The sequence below is a fragment of the Barbatula barbatula genome (assembly GCF_947034865.1).
Source record: "Barbatula barbatula genome assembly, chromosome: 19".
Lineage (NCBI taxonomy): Eukaryota > Metazoa > Chordata > Actinopteri > Cypriniformes > Nemacheilidae > Barbatula > Barbatula barbatula.
This window is the reverse complement of record NC_136782.1, coordinates 4,236,402-4,258,381: the sequence shown is the minus strand read 5'-3', so window position 1 is coordinate 4,258,381 and position 21,980 is coordinate 4,236,402. Positions and strand designations below refer to the sequence as shown.

The 21,980-nt window shown below is 40.2% G+C and overlaps 1 protein-coding gene across 2 annotated transcripts; it reads left to right on the top strand.

The window, feature by feature from the left end:
* The first annotated feature begins 8,046 nt into the window (after nucleotides 1-8,046).
* Nucleotides 8,047-21,579, top strand: pdgfd (platelet derived growth factor d). 2 transcript variants are annotated; one of them, XM_079480814.1, is made up of 7 exons: nucleotides 8,047-8,798; nucleotides 14,825-15,011; nucleotides 15,579-15,756; nucleotides 18,022-18,075; nucleotides 18,374-18,566; nucleotides 18,679-18,893; nucleotides 21,068-21,579. In XM_079480814.1, the coding sequence occupies exons 1-7, from the start codon at nucleotides 8,417-8,419 to the stop codon at nucleotides 21,194-21,196; spliced, it is 1,338 nt and encodes a 445-aa protein (XP_079336940.1). In that variant the 5' UTR covers nucleotides 8,047-8,416; the 3' UTR covers nucleotides 21,197-21,579. The 2 variants fall into 2 exon arrangements, with proteins under 2 accessions (XP_079336940.1, XP_079336939.1); XM_079480813.1 differs by having other exon boundaries at nucleotides 8,048-8,798; nucleotides 14,807-15,011.
* The last annotated feature ends 401 nt before the right edge of the window (nucleotides 21,580-21,980 follow it).

The following is a 21,980-nucleotide window of genomic DNA, read 5'->3' as shown; positions in this document are numbered from 1 at the left end:
CCCCGATGGCCTTAAATAAGATCCGACGTCCGCCTTAATGTCCCCGTCTAATGGAAAACTGGCAACATAAAGATCCAAAGACAACCAACATTGCTCTTTCACAGCCCATGAGACTTAATGGAGCTCTTGTTTATGACTTACAGTATCAACTTTATATCAGAAACTTTTCTTGCTTTTCTTCAGGGAAGAAAAATAAATACAAATGTAGTGTATCGTGAGACCTTTCTAGCGAGATCTGCGTGAGTTTGAGCACATTTTGGAGACATTACTGAGGTGTTTTCTGAACCTCTAGATGCGTCAAATGTGAGATCCATTTCATCTCATTGCTGTCTTAAAAAAATAAAGGAGAACGAATAAAAAAGAATAGAACAGGCATAATTGATATATTCAAATGATCTCATTATTTCTTTCCTACTGTATGTGGAGACAGACAGCCACATGTCTAAAATCTTGTGAGACTTAGGATTTCATTTTCATCATTTCATTTCTATGAGCTTTTTCTAATTAGTCATTACACAACATAAACCATCTCAGCCTGAAGGAATTATGAATTTCATCGCTGTATTAATGGGTTTTGCCATCAAAAGCATCACTCGCGCGCACAGACACGGCAGCGGTGTCATCTGTAACACTCACAGAACGGCCTGATTATGTTAAACACTGTTTAATGTTTTGGACTGAATGATTGTGTCTCCAGTAATTATGGTCAAACGCTTTTATTACAGCACATTACCGACACACACACACACACACACACTTCTTTTGTCCTCTGAAACAGAGAATTGTGGGCAGCTCTTTTGGAAATATAAACGGACCCAAAAGCTGCCTATGTGGTGCAAATCTAAATCCGTTTACTAAAGGTCAGGATGAAAGGATAAAATAAGTGATAACGTTCATAATCATTCATATCGGTGTACATGAAATATCAGCGTCGCACATAACGTTGTGATTCTATATCATGAATGTTACGCGATTAACCGAAAGGACTTTTTAATGAAAGGTCTGTGTTGTGGATGTTCATTTTCGGGACTCGGCCTGTGCAAGCCCAGCTGATCCTGCAGCGTTTCGTGATTTAATGTTGACATAAAATCATAATGTTTAACGTTCATATTTAAATGAATGCTTGAAATGAAACGTTGATGATTATCTAATCATTTGACAGACAGGTCACGTGACAAGGAGTCGTTATTCATTTGTTTTAACAAATTTGTTTAATTGCTGCCAATGATGCAATAATATAAATAACATTTTATTACAGGCATTTTATAAAACACATTTGTAATGCAGAATGTCTATCATTGTACGATCTTTTCCCATAAGAAAGTTGAAACGGTCCCTCTGGGATGTGATGTCACGATGACATTTACCAGCACATATTAAACGTTTCCTGTTTTCCGTATAAAGGCGACCAAGGGCGACACAAACACAACAAAACTCACGACCACACCATCGGATTGTCAAGCTCAGGGCAGTGCAAACATCACAGGAAACAAGTGTTTCCCATCAGTCACATTACCCAACAGTCATTGCACATCACAGTAGTTATAAAACTTTAGAATCTTGAAGTTGGTAAAATCCTGTGCGGTGATGGACGAATACATTTTGTTATAAAATCATTATGTACATCTATACATTTGGTGAATTTTATTCATTTATAAACATAAAACTGTGATTATTTATTTTGGATTTAAATGTGACACATTTGTTATCTAAAGCAGTGTTTCTCAAACTTTGAAAGGACCCCTTTGAGTGGGGTCCATTGCTTTGCTGTCCCCCAAATAAAGATCTTAAAATTCTTAAACTTTGAATTTTAATTCAACCAAAAACACATTCACTTTATACAATGCTGGAACATCAATTCTTTTAGTTATTTTTCTGATGTTTAAGTGCTTAAATGTGTGATACATTTCTATATTTCCTAAAATTCCACAAAATCTGTGGTCCCCCTGGATCTATCTTGGCCCCCAGTTTGAGAACCACTGATCTAAAGAGACGATGAGGTTGTGTTTCAGACTAATTGTGAAAAAGAACCCACTGAGATACTCCCTGATCAGGGTGTAGGGAGCGGTGAACACTGCGTAGGGACCCCGTGAATCGGAACGTGGCTTCAGTCTGTCTCTCGTTTTCTCTGTCCAAGGAGAGAGAGAGAGAGAAGATGAGGGAGGAGGGGCCGGTTGAGACTTTCTGCAGTAGGACGCTCTCTGAATAAAGAACAGATCTACACACACACACACAGATATGTGTCCTATTGTAGCGCAGTGTGTCTGTGTGTGTTAGTGTGGGTGCAGTAGTCAGAGGGACTCTTATCTATCGTTTAATTCAGTTGGAGCGAAGCGTACAAACCAGTTACACGCGCTTCTTTAATGAACTGAAGCAGATAAGAGAGATTGGGAACACGTGCATTGTTCTTTAGTTTGTGTGATAAAGATCTTTCCATCACTGATTCTTCTGCAAAGTCTCACACACAGAGAGAGAGAAAGAGAGAGAGAGACAACAGATGTGGATGGTCTCTGATGCTCCGGGGGTTTGGAAAGCATTAGTGACGTTGGGTGTCACAGGATTCCCTCTCGCTGTCTTCTCATTCTTCTCCGTATCCGTCTGGATGGAAAACTGTCCAAATGTGTCACATTTGTTGGTACGACAAATCGGTGTTAATAGACTGAACAGTTCTGCCTATTCAAGTAATGTTTACAGTTATTTGACAACGGTTATAAAAGTGTTTTATAAAGGACAATGCAAAGAGGAGTGCCAAAAAAATTTAGAAAGTGAGTTTTAATACTAGCCTCATGTGGCTTATTTCTTAATTGTAGTATGAGCAATATAATAAGACCATGAATATTCGATAAATAATTGTAATAATAAAAACAAATGGAAGATGCACATTTTTAACAAAAGACGTTTCTAATTTGCTCACCAAAAATCCCTTAATCTGTAAACGAATGAAACCTTCATGAAAATAATCTATTAGATATAATAATCGATGACATATTGTACCATTCCGAGCCATAAACAGATCCATCAACATGCACACACAAGAGATGTTGGTTGAAAGCGGTGATAGATGAAAAGTAAATGAACAGAGAGACTGCAGAACAGACGCTTTGTGTTTTACACACTGAAGCAAACCACCCCGACGTCTGTGCAAAGTCTATTGCAAGTGCTTTACTGTAAATAAAACCTGTGCTTTTATTTGGTTCAAATGTTCTGAACCTGGAACATGGCAGTCCTGTAGAAATGTTTGTTGTGATTTTCGACTTGTTCACTTTGATTTTGGTTTCGACCGTAAAGTGGATTTCTTCAGTAAACGTGTGAGTTGCTGAACTCATTACATTCTTCAGAAGTGGATGTAAATGCTAAACACTGCAGGGGGCTGGAGGACCACCTGACATTCTCTTTAACTTCAGCTTTGGCCAAAACACTGCTGAGCTGTCTCGCTGTCTACAGTAGACCCACAGACAGCCTACATACTGGAGAATCCACCTGTGATTTGATTTGTGACACAAGCACGTTTGGAGGCTATCCGTGAGATGCTCTTAGAAATATAAACACACACACACATACATAAATTATGGATGAATTGGCCGATTCCATTTATTGACTTTATTATTCGACTATTTTATCGATATTTTCGTGTTGAACATCTATTATCAAATGAACTATGCAATGCATTCTGGGATTGCCTGTGTGATACTATGAAGTGAAACTGTCTTTGATTATGACCGAAAGAAGGTTTCTTGTAAGACAGCATGATGTTGCGTCGCACCGTTTACAGGTTTGGAGTGTGATGCCCTAAACCGATGTCTAGGTAGGCAGGTTGCGTGTGTTTTATGGATAAATAGAGATGGCTGACACACACACACACACACATAGCTGAGGAGCGGCAGACACTCAAGGTCATTGCACCAATACACACCGGTGTTCCGTTTCTCTGACACACACAAACACACACGAACACACACACATACAGATGAAACCTTTTTGGTCCAAAGATTATAATTCATTGTGATTTTCAGCTAACTGCGTTCATAAAGATTTGGTTAATTATGATCCATTTTAAATGATGGACTGATGAATTATTTAATGTCAGTCTCCGGAGTGGCTTGAGACTACGGTGTGTGTGTGAGTGTAACGGACTCAGTCAGCATTTTTCTTGCCATCTGGCAGAAACACAGGTGATATCTGATTAAATAAAGCTAATGTGATAACCACACACACACACACACACACACACACACACACAGAGAGAGAGAGCTGTATGTCTGCTGAGGGCAGTTTTTATTCATGTAAATCTAATTGTGTTTGGTTAGTGTTGATGGAAATTCTAAATACATTTGCTGACATGTATTTATCGGCCATCAGGACGTCATAAAACATAAACATCCCCTCAATGGTCTCAATCGATACTGCACACACACACACACACACACACACACACACACACACACACATGTGTCTCTGAGTGAGTCGGAATGAGGTGCGAGTTTTCCACTTCATGCCATTTGTCAGATTTATCTAGCAAGGGATGCGACTCCATAAACGCAGGACAGAATTACGCCCATACTGCTGAAGTAGAAGACTGATATTTATCTCATCGCATGTGAGTGTGTGTGTGCGGGGGGGTCCGTGTGTGTACTGCAGGTGGGCTTGGTTATCAAACCTCACATTAGGATGAGATCGTACCTCTGTCTTATCATATATCACAGAAAGAAAATGCTTTTGATATATCATTGATGGTCAGAGAGTGTGTCTGTATCTAAAAATAGCAATGCATCAGTGTTCCTCCCACCCCTCTTCGCTACATTTCCCCTCCAATCTCCATATTTATCAGCTCAATGCTTGAAACGTGCCACAAGAGACAACAAAGTTAAAAAGTTAGTTCACAAAGTCAGAAAAACACTCGACACAAGTAAGTGATTGGATGGATCTGGCATGGCTTGAATGATTCACAGTCATTTGCAAACATTTAAAGAGACAAGATCCAACCGATATCTAATGCAATGTGATATATATACATCTGCGAAAAGAATAAGAGAAATGTTCATTTAATCATCATCTCTAGATGTATTGAGTTCATTTCAGTACAGTGTTTGCATTTCAACAAAAATCAAACGTCAGAAGTGACAAAAAGTCATCCAGCAGCAATGTGAAAGACTGACATAATGACGAAACACATGAAACTGTGATAAAATGGAGGTCATCGCAGAAAAAACATATTATAAGCTTTTCCTAAATACATGTAAAAATATGCAAAGTGTATCTAAACTTGATTTCTTTGCAGAGCATCTTTTCTGTTATGTTACCCCGTTTTCATTTTCGGCAAATAAATGGAAATAGAAACAATATTTTTACTTGAAATCTGTGATAAATGTGGTTAGTAGTTCACAGAATTAAACAAAAACGGGCATTTTGTTTTAAAACACGTAGGTAAGTCAAGTCAGAAAATCATTTTAAAATGGTCTTTCTGCAGCTGTATTTGATATTAAGAAATGAATAAATGTATGTATAATATGCATTCTATTAGCATTTTAAAATGATATTGTAGCTATTATTATCATGTACTGTATACAGCTTTGGTTTGCTCTTGTAATTCAGCACCGTTCTGACATTTTTTGCCTGTATGATAAGTGTTTTCTTTAAAAAATAAAAGAGCTGATGTAAATTCAGAGGTTAAGAAAGTTATGTCATTTTGATGAAGCGTTATCAGAAAGATTGACGGCAATAGGGAACATTATGAAGGTAAACAGGGTGAGCTTTATTTGTAACAAAGCCAAATGTTTTCCAAAGTGAAATTTGTTCAGCTCATGAGTGATGAGTCAGACACGTTATGAGAGTGGTCCAGTTTGCCCCTGCTGGTGGAAATTATAACCACATCAATAAGGGACCACAAGCATCAATGGCTATGTAAAGCAACTGTGTACATTTAGCAAACAGCATGCGAATTGAAATTGTTTTATTATATTATAGATGTTTAGAGTGACAGAAGAACCCATCGAATTGTCTGCATGTGTGTTTTTTTAAAGGGATAGTTCAGCCAAAAATCTAATTTCTGACATCATTTATTCACCCTCGTTTTGTTCCCTTCTGTATGTAAGATATTTTGAGAAATGTCTCAGTGGTTTTGTGTTCATCCAATGGAAGTCAACGAGGTTCAATGGTGTTTAGTTCATAACGTTCTTCAAAATTTCTTCTCATGTGTTCTGCAGAAGAAAGAAAGTCATCCAGATATGGAATGACATGAGGGTAATTTTCCCTTCTAGAATGTGGTGTGATGATGGAGACTGTTCGGCTGAACAATGGCACATGTGGCGAATGTGCACAATTTTTCGATTTTATTTGATAGCACATTGGCACGTAATCGCTTTGTAGTGGGAGGGCGCTGGAGGGCACAGCAGCGTTGTCTCAAGGTTGGCACAGTGTTGGCTCATGACTCGCTCCTGGTAGGGATCCAGCCAGAAACATTCCAGTTAACAGCCTTGAGCTTTAACCATTACACCCCAACACGTCTGCTCATACACACCGGTCATGTGATTTCTGAGAGATGTCATAAAATGTTCCACCTACTCCATATGTGTTTGTTTAAAGAGAAGGACTTCATTTTAAGAAAATATTTCTTTGCATAGACACACACTCTCTGTCGATCTCCTTTTCTATTATTTCTCTCTCTCTCTCTCTGTGAATAATTAAAGTTCACAGTTGTTTAATGCCACACTGAATGTCTTTGTCATCTGTCGTCTCCGATTGTCGCCCTCAATGAATCCTGTGAAATGTGGCGGAATTCTCCAGGAATCAATGTGGAATATCTGAGCATTAACCCTTTCATGACAACCAGGAAAGAAAGAAGAAGTGCTGTCATTTAAAGACTCTTTATTTGCTTTGTGGCTTTTACTCCAAGGCTGCGTATGCAAATGTGACAAAATGATATCACCTAAAACATTGATCAGAACATATATGACCCATCTTGCACTTGTTGTACAGTATATCTGATTTAATGTGTCACAATACACAAATGGTTTAGGATGAAATCTGTGCAGAATTTGTGTGTTTTCCGTGCAGTGTAAACAGGCCGTCTTCTGTACAAACACATTAAGATAAACAGGGTGTGCGTGTGCTTGTGTTTGATGGAATACTACAAAAGCTCAGAAGATAAACGGCAGGATTTGGTCTGGGGTTTCTGTACCAACACCGTGAGCACGTGGCCCGGATAACCCACAACACCTCAAACACACACACAGGGTCCCTCATGCACACACCCGGCTGGAAAGAGCAGGAACATTTTGGATCAGGCCAGATTTTGTAAACTCTAAAACCCGAGTGTTTGAGATTGAGCCATAATTATGCACCGTTTGCCCAAGACTTGGCACACAACTAAGTGTTCCAGGTGTATATGCATGTGAGAACTTGTAGAATAAAGTTAGTTTAGCATCCTAGTTGATATAATCGTGTGCTTCTGACGAATAGGATCCAAACCTATTACATATCCAAACCTAACCTAAATATAATGAATTGTTCCATTTCTTGAATTTTAGCTTTGCGGTATCATACTACTCTTAAAGTTTGACCGTGAACACTTTGCAGTTTTTCCTTGGAATACCCTGATAACCCAAATGGGCTCAAATGTGCCACAAGCACCAATTTTGCCAATAGCTCATTTCCCATTAGCATTTTCTGAGTTGATATCTGAACTTCTTGCTGAATTTAATGTACATACATTTTGTTTCACATAATAAAAGGAGAAGTGAGTATTCAATGTATATTGCACAGATTTAGACTTTTTAAAACCATTTTATAAACTCATGTCCCAACCCTAAATATATTTTTACTTTCTCACGATACAAGTAGTGTTTCATTTAGTTGACAAATAGTTTTTGAAAAACAGGTATTGTATGATTCGATAAGTTATAGCTCGTATCTCTCATTTAAACAGAACAGTTTTTTCGGTAAACGGATTTAAGCTCTTATGTCTAACAGCATTCTCATATTGTTTTGGAAATGTATTATGTTAAGTTTGATTCTGTTCTTTTTAATTTCATACTAAAATATCCCCAGGGCGGAAGTGTCGATGTCTGTTAATATATTTCCGGTAAGTGCGATTGTTCCCCCGGGAACTAAAGAGCGTGCGTTTTATTAAACGACCGATACAGAAACAAACTGAAACCAGATTTCAACAAGTCCTTTCGTGGCCTGCAGACTGCAAACTATTTCCACGCGCCTCTCCCGACGCAAGTTCTTCAAAGTTTCCTTGAGGCGCAACAAACAGGAAAAGAGCGGCACAGTTACGCACCAGACGCGCACACAAACTCTCCCCGCGGGCGTTATTTCCTCGCCTGCCCCCGACCCACCGTATGAGGGGTCCAGCCCTCCGCGGCTTTCACTTCTGTTGTCATCTCTCACGATCTGATCTTTCGGCAGGAGTCCGATGCGCGACGCGTCCTCCCAAATACTTTCGCACCGGGAATCCTTTTGCGCGTCCTCGGGCTTTCGTCAATGTTTAAGAAATGGAAACTATTCTGCGGGAATTCTGAGCTCAAGGATACACGGGACAGAAGCAGATAGCGTTGCGGTGTTTGGATTCCCCGGCTCGGTTTATATGAAGCTGTTCTCTGGGTTTCGGGGTTTGTGCTGCGGTGGAAACATGTGGTGCATCTGGAACGCGGAGCGGCGGACGGTTCGGGTTCGAGTCCAGATCGTGTTGATGCTGGTTTGTTCTCTGATCGCGATGGTGACCGCTGAACATTATGGCACGCAGGCCCAGGTGATGTCCTCCAAAGCGTCCAGGGCTTCCAACACGCGGAGAAATGGTGAGTCCGGAGATAGAGTTTCCCCGAAAAGACACCTGAGACGCACAGTCCAAGTGTCTGAATGTCTTTGCGATACATGCGATATCAGATCTGCTAGCACCTGCTGAGGCTTTTCGAAAAACGAACTTGACCTTTCGAGGCCTTTTTGCGTTGACGCGATGTCAGTTTTGGGGATGTATGAAGTTGGCACAGGCGTGCGCCCGCGTAACCACAGGTGTGACATTCAGCGCCACATTTCACGAGCAAAACTGGGGTTTAACTCCCAGCTTAGTTTGCGTGTTGTGCTTAAGAACTGCGCACGTGCTGTCTTAATAAGAAATGTTCTGTTTTTATATTTTATATATCATGTGACGCAGTGACATTTTCTGTGACTGAAGTTTTCAGACTTTTCGGGCTCCTGTTACGCGGATGTGGAAGGGGGTTTTGTTCATGTTGTGATCACTTCACTCATGTTTAGACAGGTCTACACTAATGCTTCTGATCTTCTACACATCTGTTCTCCTGCACATCTGTTCTGCCGTCAACCACAAAAGCAGATCAAATTGTAACTGGTAATGGCCTGGAATTATGGATTCAGATCTTCTTTCCGTTTCTGTGTGTGAATGGCACAGTCAGTTATTTAGTTAGTTAGGTAGGATAGATAACAAGCAACATTGCCTTGAAGATTTATAAACATTGTCTATAATGAAGTGTGTGTGTGTGTGTGTGTGTGTGATCGTTGAAGTTAAGGGTGTGGTGGACTGTTCAGGCATCTTCAGATGTGTGCTGTAAAATAGTTGAATATAGTTATTTTAGTAGAGCGAGTCATAGGGTCGTCCCAGACCCACACCCCTCCATCAGTGCTGAGGAATCTGATGTGGGAATCCCCACCACACACACACACACACACACATACACAGTGTGTGTGTGTGGTGAAAGTGTTTCTGTGTATGTGTGTGTGTGTGTGTGTCTTACATTTTTACATGCTTGAGTTTTACATCTTTGCTGAATAAAACGCATCTTCTACAGAATGTTTTTGGCCTGCACACTCGCACGGATGGTGGCAGTAATGTTCATTTTTGTTGCATTGTTGCACAAAGCTCACAGCTTGTGTGGCCTGTGTAGCTTACTTGGTTTTCTGTGTTTACAACAGACGTGACCATTTCTGGATTTTACAAGCAGACAGGAAAACGAGTATCTTTACTCAGCATTTCCCCCTTATCTCTCACACACACACACACACACAGCTGTCTGCGAGCACAAATTCTTTCATTGTTTTTCAAAGGTTTCAGTCATTGTCCGTGTGAAATATGCAGACGCACCATTTCAGAAAATATGTTCAAGCCTATTTTTTGTCTTTCATTTCTAGACATTTGTGTCTCCGTCGTGAATGTGTTTCCAAAGCATTAATAGCTCAAGCTCGATAAAAAGAATTGAACCATATATCTGTAAAACATCCCATTTCTTGCTGGTGAAACGGCACAGGGTGTATTTCACCATCAGCTGCGTTCCCGGGTTTGGTTTTTGGGTGGGCTTAGGTTTCACCCCCATATGGAAGTAAATCTGTCCTTGTCACGGTTGCGGACGTCTGTGTTTAGCGTGTGTGTGTTTGCTCCATTTCAGTGAAATTCATTCAGATTTATTCAGAGTAAAACTCAATTTCTTTCCTTCAATTCACGTCCGAGAATAATAAAGGATTGTTTGTATTGAGAGTTCGACCGTTCGATGTGTGCGAATGCGAATTCGATGTGAATTCAGTTTACTTGAAGAGAGTTTCTAAAAGGGAAAGTGAACGTATCGGATCACTGAGATGGTATTTCAACTGAGGAGCGTTCAGTCTTGGCCTGTGCCTCATTGTTTTTTATGAAGAATCGAAATCAGGGTGGTCATTTATTCGAAGGCGTGTCTCGGGTGGGCGTGATCAAACGGGTGTGGGCGTGTCTCTGTGTAGACCATGTCAACATGTTCACTGATGACGCTGAGATTTGGCTTTTTTGATAGTTGAAGAAGCTTTGTTGAACGTTAGGCTTTGATAACACGTTGCTATTGTCATCGCTTTATAAGAGCAGATGAAAAACACTGATAATGTGATGAGGAGGCGACACACCAGCCTGTTAATAACATCATTAAACCGTTCACTTATATCAAAAATAAAGTGTGATGAAACACTCCGTTGCTATGGGTACAAAAACACCAAAATAGGTTTTCAGTGTAGCGATTGGTATAGTGAGAGAAGTGTGGTTGAGGATTTATTTATTAGTGTGAACGATCAAACTTTGTGTGATTCTGGAGGTCCAGGAATAGATTCAGCTTTAGCTTCTGACCGAGTAACAGTTTCTGTACGATCTCTCACTCACGCATAGAGCAGCACGCTGGGTGTGAAAACCACACAAGAACTGTCCGTAAGTGAGAGCGCTTCATGGTCTTGATGTTCCTTCAGGTCCAACTCAAACTGTCTGACAGCGGGGTCACATTTTGTCATAGGGTGCATCACACACACGGATGCGTCATGAAGTGTCACAGCTGCGTTTGACCTCTGCACGAAGCTAAACAAAAAACACGCGCAGACTAAATTCCTGAGGATGATGTGCTTTGAACAAAGCTCGATGCTTCCATGAACTAAACTGCATTTTCACTTTGTGGTGAAATATTAGACGGAGATGTTCTTCGTGTCCTTGGTGTGAAATTAGAGAAGAAAAAGAAAATTGGAGAGAGAGAGAAATGTTCAGATCACAGGTGGTCCGATTTGGCTTCTGCATTGTGGGAAGCAGCCAACCGACCCCTTAAGGAAAGCTTGTTTACTCAATATTGTCTTAAACATGAACACCTAAAAGTACACATTTTAAAAGACGTTTGTAAAGGTGGAACAAATATTATTAGCTTACTTGCCTGTAATTTGCTAGTGTCACCGTGTCTACACTGGACGCGACCGGCACGATACGACAGAAGACACCAGAAACTCATTTGACCCAGTATAATTTTACATTTTGTCCACGCTGTTTTGCGGCACGGCAAGAAGCGACAAACCCATTAAAAACAAGCAGATCGTCATGTCGCATCGCGCCTTTCGCGTCCGGTGTACACAGTGTTACACCTAGAAACAGTACATGATATACACACTTGTTTATTTTTTTCTGTTAGTGCTGGAGAGATGACGAAATGCTCGCACAAACAAACAAAATAAAGGTTTTATCATGGGATTACTGTCGTTTTTATGACGCTCATAAAAGAATTCCTTATCTAAGAAAATAAACTATTTAAACTCTGTACACGAGTCGCTGTGTTTCTGTGCTGTGGAGAGCGTTTCAAACCACTCATAAGTTTACATTTCACTAGGATGCTTCCTTCAAAGCAAGTGTGCGTCTTCAGAGCTTATTTCGGGCGGATAAGGCTGTCAGGAAAGTTTCAATGCATCTCCAATGCGCTTCACAAAAACAGCCGACGGCTTTATCGCAACAAACTTTAAGAAGTGTGTGTGTGGGAGAGAGAGTGCGAGGAGTGTGTGTTTAAGTGTGTTTAGAAGCAAAGGTGTTAAAGAAGTAATGGCGTGTGTGTGTAAATGAGGCAGATATAGCTCCGAACTGCTAGACTGTCTGTCAGGATCACACATATAGAAGTGAAACGAGTCACTAGTGTGTGTGTGTGAGATAGAGAAGGTTAGAGAGAGAGAGAGAGAGAGAGAGAGAGGGAGAAAGTTCATTTCAAAGCTCATTGGTCAGCAGGTTGTCATGGTGATGGATGGTGGCCCTGCTCCCATGGTACAGCCGTAATTACAAGTGTTTGCTGTGTGCATGGATCAGTAACCTGTGTGTGTGTGCGAGCACGTGCCTCTGTGTGTCTGTACACAAACACAACATGGTGGTCACAAGGAGTTTTTGGGAATTGAAAGCATTATTACAGTTATATCCTTTGACATCTTGAGCACAGCCAATCAAATGATTGATTGAATCAATGATGTCACTTTGCATTAGTATACCTTGGGTGTATACCTTACAACTTTTTTGTTGAAATACTCAAATTTTCTGATTTTATCTCAAGATTAATGGTGTTGCATGGGTCAACATTTGCTTAGTATATTTGTGCATGCCTGTTTGTTTCTTTAGCCCTGTGGCTTTTCTTGTCCCACCCTTCTTGTGTTGCCTTGTGTTTAGTGTTGCGTGTGTTTGTGTTTCTGTGGTCCATTTCAGTAAACTTCATTCGGATTTTAACCTCAAATTTAGTTCAGTAAAGAGTTTTTATCGAACAGAATTTCATTCCTTCGATTCACATCTAAGGGTAATAAATTAATTGTTTATATATTCACACAAGAGAGTTTGAGAGTGCAGCACCTTTCCTGAAAAGAATAAATTTTCCAGAAGAGTAATAGATGTGAATTCGGTTCACTTTCCAGAAGAGAAATAGATGTGCATTCGGTTCATTTTCCAGAAAAGAAACTGAATTCACATCTATTCATGTATTCAAAATCCGTTTCTTTTCCGGAATTCAAATCTGTTTCTTTTTCAGGAGAGAAATAGATGTGAATTCGGTTTATTTTCAGGAAGAGAAATAGATGTGAATTCCGTTTCTTTTCCAGGAGAGAAATAGATGTGCATTCGGTTCATTTTCCAGAAGAGAAATGGATGTGAATTCGGTTCATTTTCTAGAAGAGAAATCGATGTGAATTCGGTTCATTTTCCAGAAGAGAAATAGATGTGAATTCGTTTTATTTTCCAGAAGAGAAATAGATGTGCATTCGGTTCATTTTCCAGAAGAGAAATAGATGTGAATTCGGTTCATTTTCCAGAAGAGAAATAGATGTGAATTCGGTTCATTTTCTAGAAGAGAAATAGATGTGAATTCGGTTTATTTTCAGGAAGAGAAATAGATGTGAATTCTGTTTCTTTTCCAGGAGAGAAATAGATGTGAATTCGGTTCATTTTCTAGAAGAGAAATAGATGTGAATTCGGTTTATTTTCAGGAAGAGAAATAGATGTGAATTCCGTTTCTTTTCCAGGAGAGAAATATATGTGCATTCGGTTCATTTTCTAGAAGAGAAATAGATGTGAATTCGGTTTATTTTCAGGAAGAGAAATAGATGTGAATTCGGTTTATTTTCAGGAAGAGAAATAGATGTGAATTCCGTTTCTTTTCCAGGAGAGAAATATATGTGCATTCGGTTCATTTTCTAGAAGAGAAATAGATGTGAATTCGGTTTATTTTCAGGAAGAGAAATAGATGTGAATTCGGTTTATTTTCAGGAAGAGAAATAGATGTGAATTCCGTTTCTTTTCCAGGAGAGAAATAGATGTGCATTCGGTTCATTTTCCAGAAGAGAAATGGATGTGAATTCGGTTCATTTTCTAGAAGAGAAATCGATGTGAATTCGGTTCATTTTCCAGAAGGGAAATAGATGTGAATTCGTTTTATTTTCCAGAAGAGAAATAGATGTGCATTCGGTTCATTTTCCAGAAGAGAAATAGATGTGAATTCGTTTTCTTTTCCAGGAGAGAAATAGATGTGCATTCGGTTCATTTTCTAGAAGAGAAATAGATGTGAATTCGGTTTATTTTCAGGAAGAGAAATAGATGTGAATTCCGTTTCTTTTCCAGGAGAGAAATAGATGTGCATTCGGTTCATTTTCCAGAAGAGAAATGGATGTGAATTCGGTTCATTTTCTAGAAGAGAAATCGATGTGAATTCGGTTCATTTTCCAGAAGGGAAATAGATGTGAATTCGTTTTATTTTCCAGAAGAGAAATAGATGTGCATTCGGTTCATTTTCCAGAAGAGAAATAGATGTGAATTCGGTTCATTTTCCAGAAGAGAAATAGATGTGAATTCGGTTCATTTTCTAGAAGAGAAATAGATGTGAATTCGGTTCATTTTCCAGAAGAGAAATAGATGAGGAATTCTGTTCTAAATTCTGTTATTTTCTGAGCTGAAGTGAACTGAAAGTGACCTGACGTGTGCTGCTGTTCGTGTTTATATGTGTTTGCTGGCTTGTGTCCGAGGTTTTATGCACTAACCTATCCAAGTTGTGACCACTAACAGACAGCAATCACCTCACAGACTTGTACCGGAAGGAAGAGGTCATCATGCTGAAGGGTGGAGGTAACGTCCAGAGCCCCCGCTTCCCTAACGCTTACCCCCGCAACCTCCTGCTGTCATGGAAACTGTTCTCGCCTCCCCACACCCGCATTCTGTTGGAGTTTGATGCTCAGTTCGGATTGGAAGAGCCGGAGAGCGGAGTCTGCAGGTAAGGGCGGAGCTTCTGATGGATGGATGGATGGATGAGTTGATGTTAGAGTTCTCTGGATCAGAAATATAGACCTGCAGGGTTACAAAGTTTTTAATATTTAATGATCAGAAAGCCAATCAGATTAACTGTGCATTCATTTTGTGTGCGTGTGTGTGCATCTGTTTGTGTGTCTTTATCTCTGTATGTGTGTGTGTTTGTGTGTGTCCATCTATTTGTGTCTGTCTGTCTGTTTGTGGATCGACTCTCAGGTTTCAGGTACGTCCTTGAGTTTAAAGAGTTTTCATTGTGAATCTGATACTTTCTAAAGACACGTGAGACAAATTCAAAAGAAAAGAAAACCGGAACAGAGAAAAAAACGTCCAGAGAAAAAATATGAGATGAAATTAAAGCGAGGAGAGCGAACACCGTGAGAAAAGCAGGTCCTTATAATAAACACATGAGAAAAGGTCATAGATTTGGTGAAAAATGGACGTTCATGTGTAATGTCTTATTCGTGTGTTATTCCAGACTGTTTGATCGGTTTACAGGTGTCTGTGCTTGACCATGTCCGTTTGTGTTTGGCAGGTATGATTATGTAGAAGTGGAGGATATTTCGCAGACCAGCACCATCATTTGGGGTCGCTGGTGTGGTCAGAGAGGTCCATCACGGATCACGTCCAAAACAAACCTCATCAAAATCACCTTCAAATCAGACGATTACTTTGTAGCAAAACCAGGATTTAAAATCTGCTACTCTCTGCTGGTTAGTGTGTCATTCTTCAATTGAGTCATGCACAACACAAAAAAAAACAGGATGTCTAAAGAATGTTCGAAATGATATTAGTGACATCATGTTGAGTGTACATTTAAGATGTTCTCTGACAGAAACAGCTTCGGCAGTGAGAACAGGGCGAGAGACCGTGAGTGAGAGACACTGAAGTGTCCAGATTAAAGTACTCCGATTTACTGTACATCTCTCTCGCTCTCTCGTAATATGGTGTAGTGGTAGTGCCATGCGCTGTGTTATACACTCATGTGGTCATCATTCACCATGGATATGGGTCGGTACCCACCTGTGGTCAGTACTGGCAGATCTCCTGCCTGCGGTTCAGTGGTCCGGGTAGTATTCTGACCGGACTGACCGCATTTTATTTCATAACGCTGAGAGAGAGAGAGTGCTGTCATCCCATGCACAAGAAAAAAAGCTAAATACTGTTTGAACTTTACAAACAACACTAGTTTGTGTGTAAAACTCTAGAGACGCTCATAACGGCTCTTTTGTGTTGTTTAGTTAATGAGAGAAACACAGATTTTCTGCAGGGAACATGTGCACAACCTTTAAAAGCCTCGATAGATGCTCATTGTAATGTTTGTTTAGCTCTTCTTTTGGGGCGTATGTTTGCAAACTATAATTGTTGTAGTTTTTTGTAATGTATTTGTAATTTGTCTGAGTTGTCCTTTAAAGCTCTTTTGTTGCAATGATGCTTCGGTTTGTTTTTACTTTGAAACCACTTTAACTTGCTCGACGTTTCTGGGAGGAACAGAATATTCAGAGGAAATGATGCACCTGACGGGACTGGATTTCATCCAGTGAGTTCCGATTGAATTACATCAGATCGCGTTATAAGCAACATGGCAACGACAGAACTTAAAACAAACCAATTTCCCTCGTATATAATAAAGCACACCGATGAATTGTGCGCTTGAAACAACGAGCAGGTAAATCGAGCGTGTTTTGATTCCACGCGGTGTCAAACGTTGAACCCCCGCAGGAGGTCGAGAGGAGGCTCTGTGTTTTCCTCAATCTGTGGTATTTCTGACATTTCCACATTACTGCTCCCCTCCGGACGCTGAGCTCGAGGTTTCCCTGTTCGTGTGACATCAGAGGTCCTGTAACCTTTGATGGGAAAACATCGTCATAACGGACCGCCCGACACCTCTGACCCCGTCCTATTGTTTGCTTTGCCACGAGAGCAGATTTATGTAAGTCGAGTCATTTAGCGGAGACGGCACGGGGAAGTCAAAGGAGCCAACAGTCCACATGAGGAGTCCATATTGCTGTAGCGTGCGTCAGACGGTTGATCGGTGGGCGTGTCCTTTTCTTTATTTGGATGAAAAGCAGACTTTGAGTAAGTGATTAGTCGTGATGGTTGTGTGATTTGTTTTTTAACTTTCATTGTTGACCGCCCCCCTGTCAGGGACGTCAGATTTAATGTCTGTATCTCCACCCTCCAGCCGATGACATTGAATTTTATTTACATAGCGCTTTTCACAATGTGCATAGTGCCAAAGCAGCTTTACAGGAGAAAGTGAGAAAAACAGAAAAGGTAAAAACACAGTCCAGTGCATGGTGTTTGTAGAACGAGAAAGATAATTTTAATAAAGCAATGTTAACGCTATTCTAATACAGGTGAGCAAGTCTCAGCCGGGAGGGCCGGTTCTCCTCTGACGTGTCACAGCTGCACTCGGTGACTTTGATGAAAAGTTACTGAGTAGATACAAGGAGAGTTTATTAGGCGTGATTTAGGAAATGTCATTTGTTGAAACTGTTTAGGTCCCATTTTGTGACCGATATCAGACAACAGAGGAATGTTATAAGCAGGTTATGGCTTAGTGCAGCAATAACTTCAAACTGCTGTCATGTGATGCAAGTTTTTCATTAAATACTTATTAATTCTAAACAGTATTTACAATACTGTGACAACAAGTAGTCCTTTTTTGCTCTTGGGTGGTGATGGAATTGCCTGAGCTGGAGCTGGGATGGTCAGTCAGTCTGCAGGCTCGCGCAGGGGATGGCGCGGGATGTTCAATCTCTAGTTTGGGGTGGGCATATGACGTTCATTGGACTCGGGATGGCCATCCCAAGGTGGGGGCAGAATGAGACTCATCAGCGTAGCTGCTGTTCATTCATTTCTTTTTATTAACATCATGAGTGATGGCTGTAATAAGTGTTAATCGGCTAATGATTTTCTCACAGTTCCTCAGTCCCGCTCAAGGCAGAATAAAAAAAATGTCCTCTTGTTTTCAGGACAGCTCACCTCTCGCATCCATAACAAACTGGGAAGCAGTTACAGCAATCTCTGTGAGTATATCTCTCTTTCTCGCACATTCGCTTGTCAAGATGTTAAAAAGATAATCACTTGACTGTTCTTCTGGCTCAGATTAAAATGAATGTATTGTGTTTGTGTGAAGCTTGGCGTATGTGATGCAGTCCCAGCAGAAACTAACAACCGTTCCTGAGTTTGTAAAAACAAATACATTTTTGTAGACTCATCTAAGTGCACCAGAGGATTTAGAAGAAGAAATGTTCTGGGACTGCTGACTGATGGAGGTTCGTCCAAAACATTGACACTTCAATAATAAGACCCGTGTTCTTTCAGGAACTCACTGCGACCTCCGGGGACACTCCGGTGACTGCAGCCGCGCTGGATAATGACATCGCCAGCGTCAGTACAGTCGAAGAGTTACTGAGACACCTGAACCCGTTTACCTGGCAGGAAGACCTGGAACAACTGTACACGCACACACATTACTACAGACCACGAGCCTTTCATGCGGACCGCAAACACAAACGTGAGTCTCACACACACACACAAATGATCATACTGTACTTATATTGGTTTCTTCACCTTATCTCTTTTTGTTTCGGTCTGTTTCTTTGTGAACTCCATGCTTTCTGTCTCAGTGGATCTCGACCGTCTCTATGACGACGTGAAACAGTACAGCTGCACTCCGCGGAATTTCTCCATCAATCTCCGCGAGGAGCTGAAGATGACCAACGCCGTGTTTTTCCCACGATGCCTCCTGGTGCAGCGCTGCGGGGGAAACTGCGCGTGCGGCACGGACGGCTGGAACTCCTGCACCTGCGGCGCGGGAAAAACCGTCAAGAAATTACACGAGGTATCCCACAATGCACTGCAGGACTAAAACACACTTTCACCGTTTACAGCTCAACCGTCATGTCTGAAAGAATCTTTTAAATGGGAAATATGAACGATGCCATTAATCAAATGTTAAAAATGAGACACAATAGAGACTTAAAGGGACAGTTCACCCAAAAATTCTGTCATCGTGCTATACATATCTGTATGAATTGCTTTGTTCTGATGAACACAGAGAAAGACATTTGGAAGAATGACTGCCATAGTAGGATAAATGAAACGGCAGTCAAAGGTGCCCAAGAACTGTTTGGGTTCCTAAAATATCTCGCTTTGTGTTCAACAAAATATACAAGATTTTTTTCCTACTGTGGTAGCGGATGATGTCACAGAACTGAAAATTGCCAACATTCTTCCAAATATCTTTCTTTGTGGTTAACGGAACAACAAAATGTATACAGGTTTGAAACATCTAGAGGGCTAGTAAATGAGGACAGAATGTTTATTTTTGGGGGAACTGTCCCTTTAAGGGTTCTTATTCCAGACTCTAATGCTACATACTTGAGATACAGTTGAAGTGATCCTTACTATATTGTGTCACATGTTTTTCTGTCAGTAGGAATAAGATATTCCGAAACCGGATAACAAACTTGAACATTTGTTTTGCTTTAACGTACTGCTAATCCCATAATGCTTCACTGTTTAACTATAAACTGTTCCTGTTGCATTACATACATTTACATTTAGTCATTTAGCAGACGCTTTTATCCAAAGCGACTTACAAAGAGTTCAGGGAGCAATAAGCAACATGTCATACAGGAGCACAAGATTGTTCCTTGTATGCTGTGTGTGTTTTTCCTGTGTTGTCTACGAGCACCAGAGTGTGTTTTCCGTTTCGTCCTTATCAGCTCCACACACACAGTTTCAAAGGAAAATGTTTTAATATCTAAATTTATCCTTTTATGCATGAATCATTTTTTCTAATTTGGGGAATCCACTCAGTTTAGTCACGTGATACAGGAGCTTGTGTCAGTTTGAACTCGCTTCCAGTGACGCATTCCTTGCTAAAGTAGAGAGAAACACCCCATATTCCCTCTTTTTCTCTGTCTCTCTGGGCATAGCATATCTTGCTCTTATCATATTTCAAACTATTGATTTACAACTGACTCAAGTAAACAATAACCAGAAACAGGAACACTTTACAGTAAGGTTGCGTTTGTTCAAATGAGTCAATGCAATTGTTAACAATGAGTTTTTGGCAAACACGATTGCTAATTTATTAAGTTTAATATCAGTTACATAAACCTTTGCATTAACATTAACAAAGATAAACGCTGATTTGGTGCTGGTTCGTGTTAGCTAGTGCATTAACTAATGTTAACAAATACAACCTTATTGTAAAGTATTCTTGTTTTTGGCCCTGTTACCAGCACTTCTATCTTTAATTCTCTTTAAACTAGGATGTGAATCATAAGAAACTTCACGAGTGACGTTGAAATATTAAGAAAAATGTCCAAGTTTAAGAGCATTTTAGTGATGACACTAAAGAGACGTCTTGACGTTTTCACGATTTTCATTAAAATCGTGAAATAAAATTCATTACATACAATATAACCTATTAAACGAACACAGTAAAAAGCAGGTTAAGAAACCTGCAACTTATTCCCAAAATCAATGATGCAGGTTGTGAAAGTGCACCGTGTACTTGTGATGGGAGGTTTGGATTGTTCGTAACAAGGCATTCTGGGAGTTGTAGTTTGTGACACCTTGCAGGCAGCCTGAGAGTGATTGACAGGTGTCACATCGCTTTCAGGAAATTTTTTAGTGTGCTACTGTCAACCACGGTGAAGAATAACAGACTGTTACCCACGGCAACATCTGCCAGATGTGATTGGTCCCAGCTGTCAGAGCTGACTAATGTGATTGAAACAAACAAACGGATGGAGGTGATATATGAGCTTTAGTATTGAAGATAAAAGCACTCCAGAGGTGAGGGTATTGATCAAGAAACAAATCAATAAAGGTGAAAAACAAGCAATAAAAGCGCTTTTTATTTCCTGGGACCTCCGGGGACTTAACGCTGCATTAACATCGCTCTTAAACTATGATGTCATGTTCATTATCACAGAAAGTCCATCAGTTTCAGTCATTGTCAGTCATATTGAGTGTGTGTGTGTGTGTGTTTGTATGTGTCAGGTGCTGAAGTTTTCCCCGGGTCCAAATTACTACAGAAAGAGAACCCGTGCCCGCTGGACCCTGGAGGAGATCTACCTCCAACATCATGAGAGATGCGACTGTTTGTGTCAGTCGAGACCACCACGATGAACATCAACACAGACACACCTGCCCCATATAGACATAACGTATATGTTCAGGTCAAGCTTCTGCATAAGCCTTTTGTGAAACAACACACTCGCACTCTTCTCAGATATATGTAGCTTTTCTCGTGTTAATGTGTCCGCAAGGTCACATAGAACTCAGCCAATGACATGTAAATGAATATTAATGAGCTCTTTAAAACCCTCGGCCCATCTATTCCAAGTGTTATTTATTGAAACTCGATGTCTTTGTCTTTTTATATCTGTGGTCGTGCTGTTGAATGTTCATTTCATATTTTTCTCTTGTGAGCAGAAATGATGTCAAGGTCATAAAAACATGAAATGAAAAAAAATGGAACTGATATATAAATAAAGCTTTTTTTAAGATGTTTTTGTATTGTGGCAGTATTTTCTTCTCCTCAGCCCTTGTGGGGTTTTCAATGTTTAGTTCAATTATGTGACGCCTTGGCTTTTCAACCTTCGATATGAATAGTTTAAAAAAAATTCAAGACTTTTTGTTCACCCATGTTACAGATCTTTCTTTTTGTACATTTTCAAAAGATTAATGAGAAATATTATTCATACACACCACCAAAGGTAAAGCATCGGTAAATATTGTGAAAATGTGTTTTTATGGCTGTATTAATGAACACACAATGTCTTTCCAATGCTGAAAAGAAAGGGACGACGTCAGTTTTGTCTTTCATTTGTGTTCAATTTGAATTAAAAAAATATACCCAGGGATGATATAAAGTCACCCCGCAGCAATGTGAATGACTGAGAATGCAAAG

What these genes read in the sequence shown, in the direction of transcription:
- pdgfd (XM_079480813.1), top strand. Translation starts at nt 8,417, where the DNA reads ATGCGCGACGCGTCCTCCCAAATACTTTCGCACCGGGAATCCTTTTGC. An exon ending in TTCCAACACGCGGAGAAATG is followed by an intron (nt 8,799 to 14,806) that starts GTGAGTCCGGAG and finishes GACCACTAACAG; the next exon opens with ACAGCAATCACCTCACAGAC. An exon ending in TGCGGACCGCAAACACAAAC is followed by an intron (nt 18,567 to 18,678) that starts GTGAGTCTCACA and finishes TTTCTGTCTCAG; the next exon opens with TGGATCTCGACCGTCTCTAT.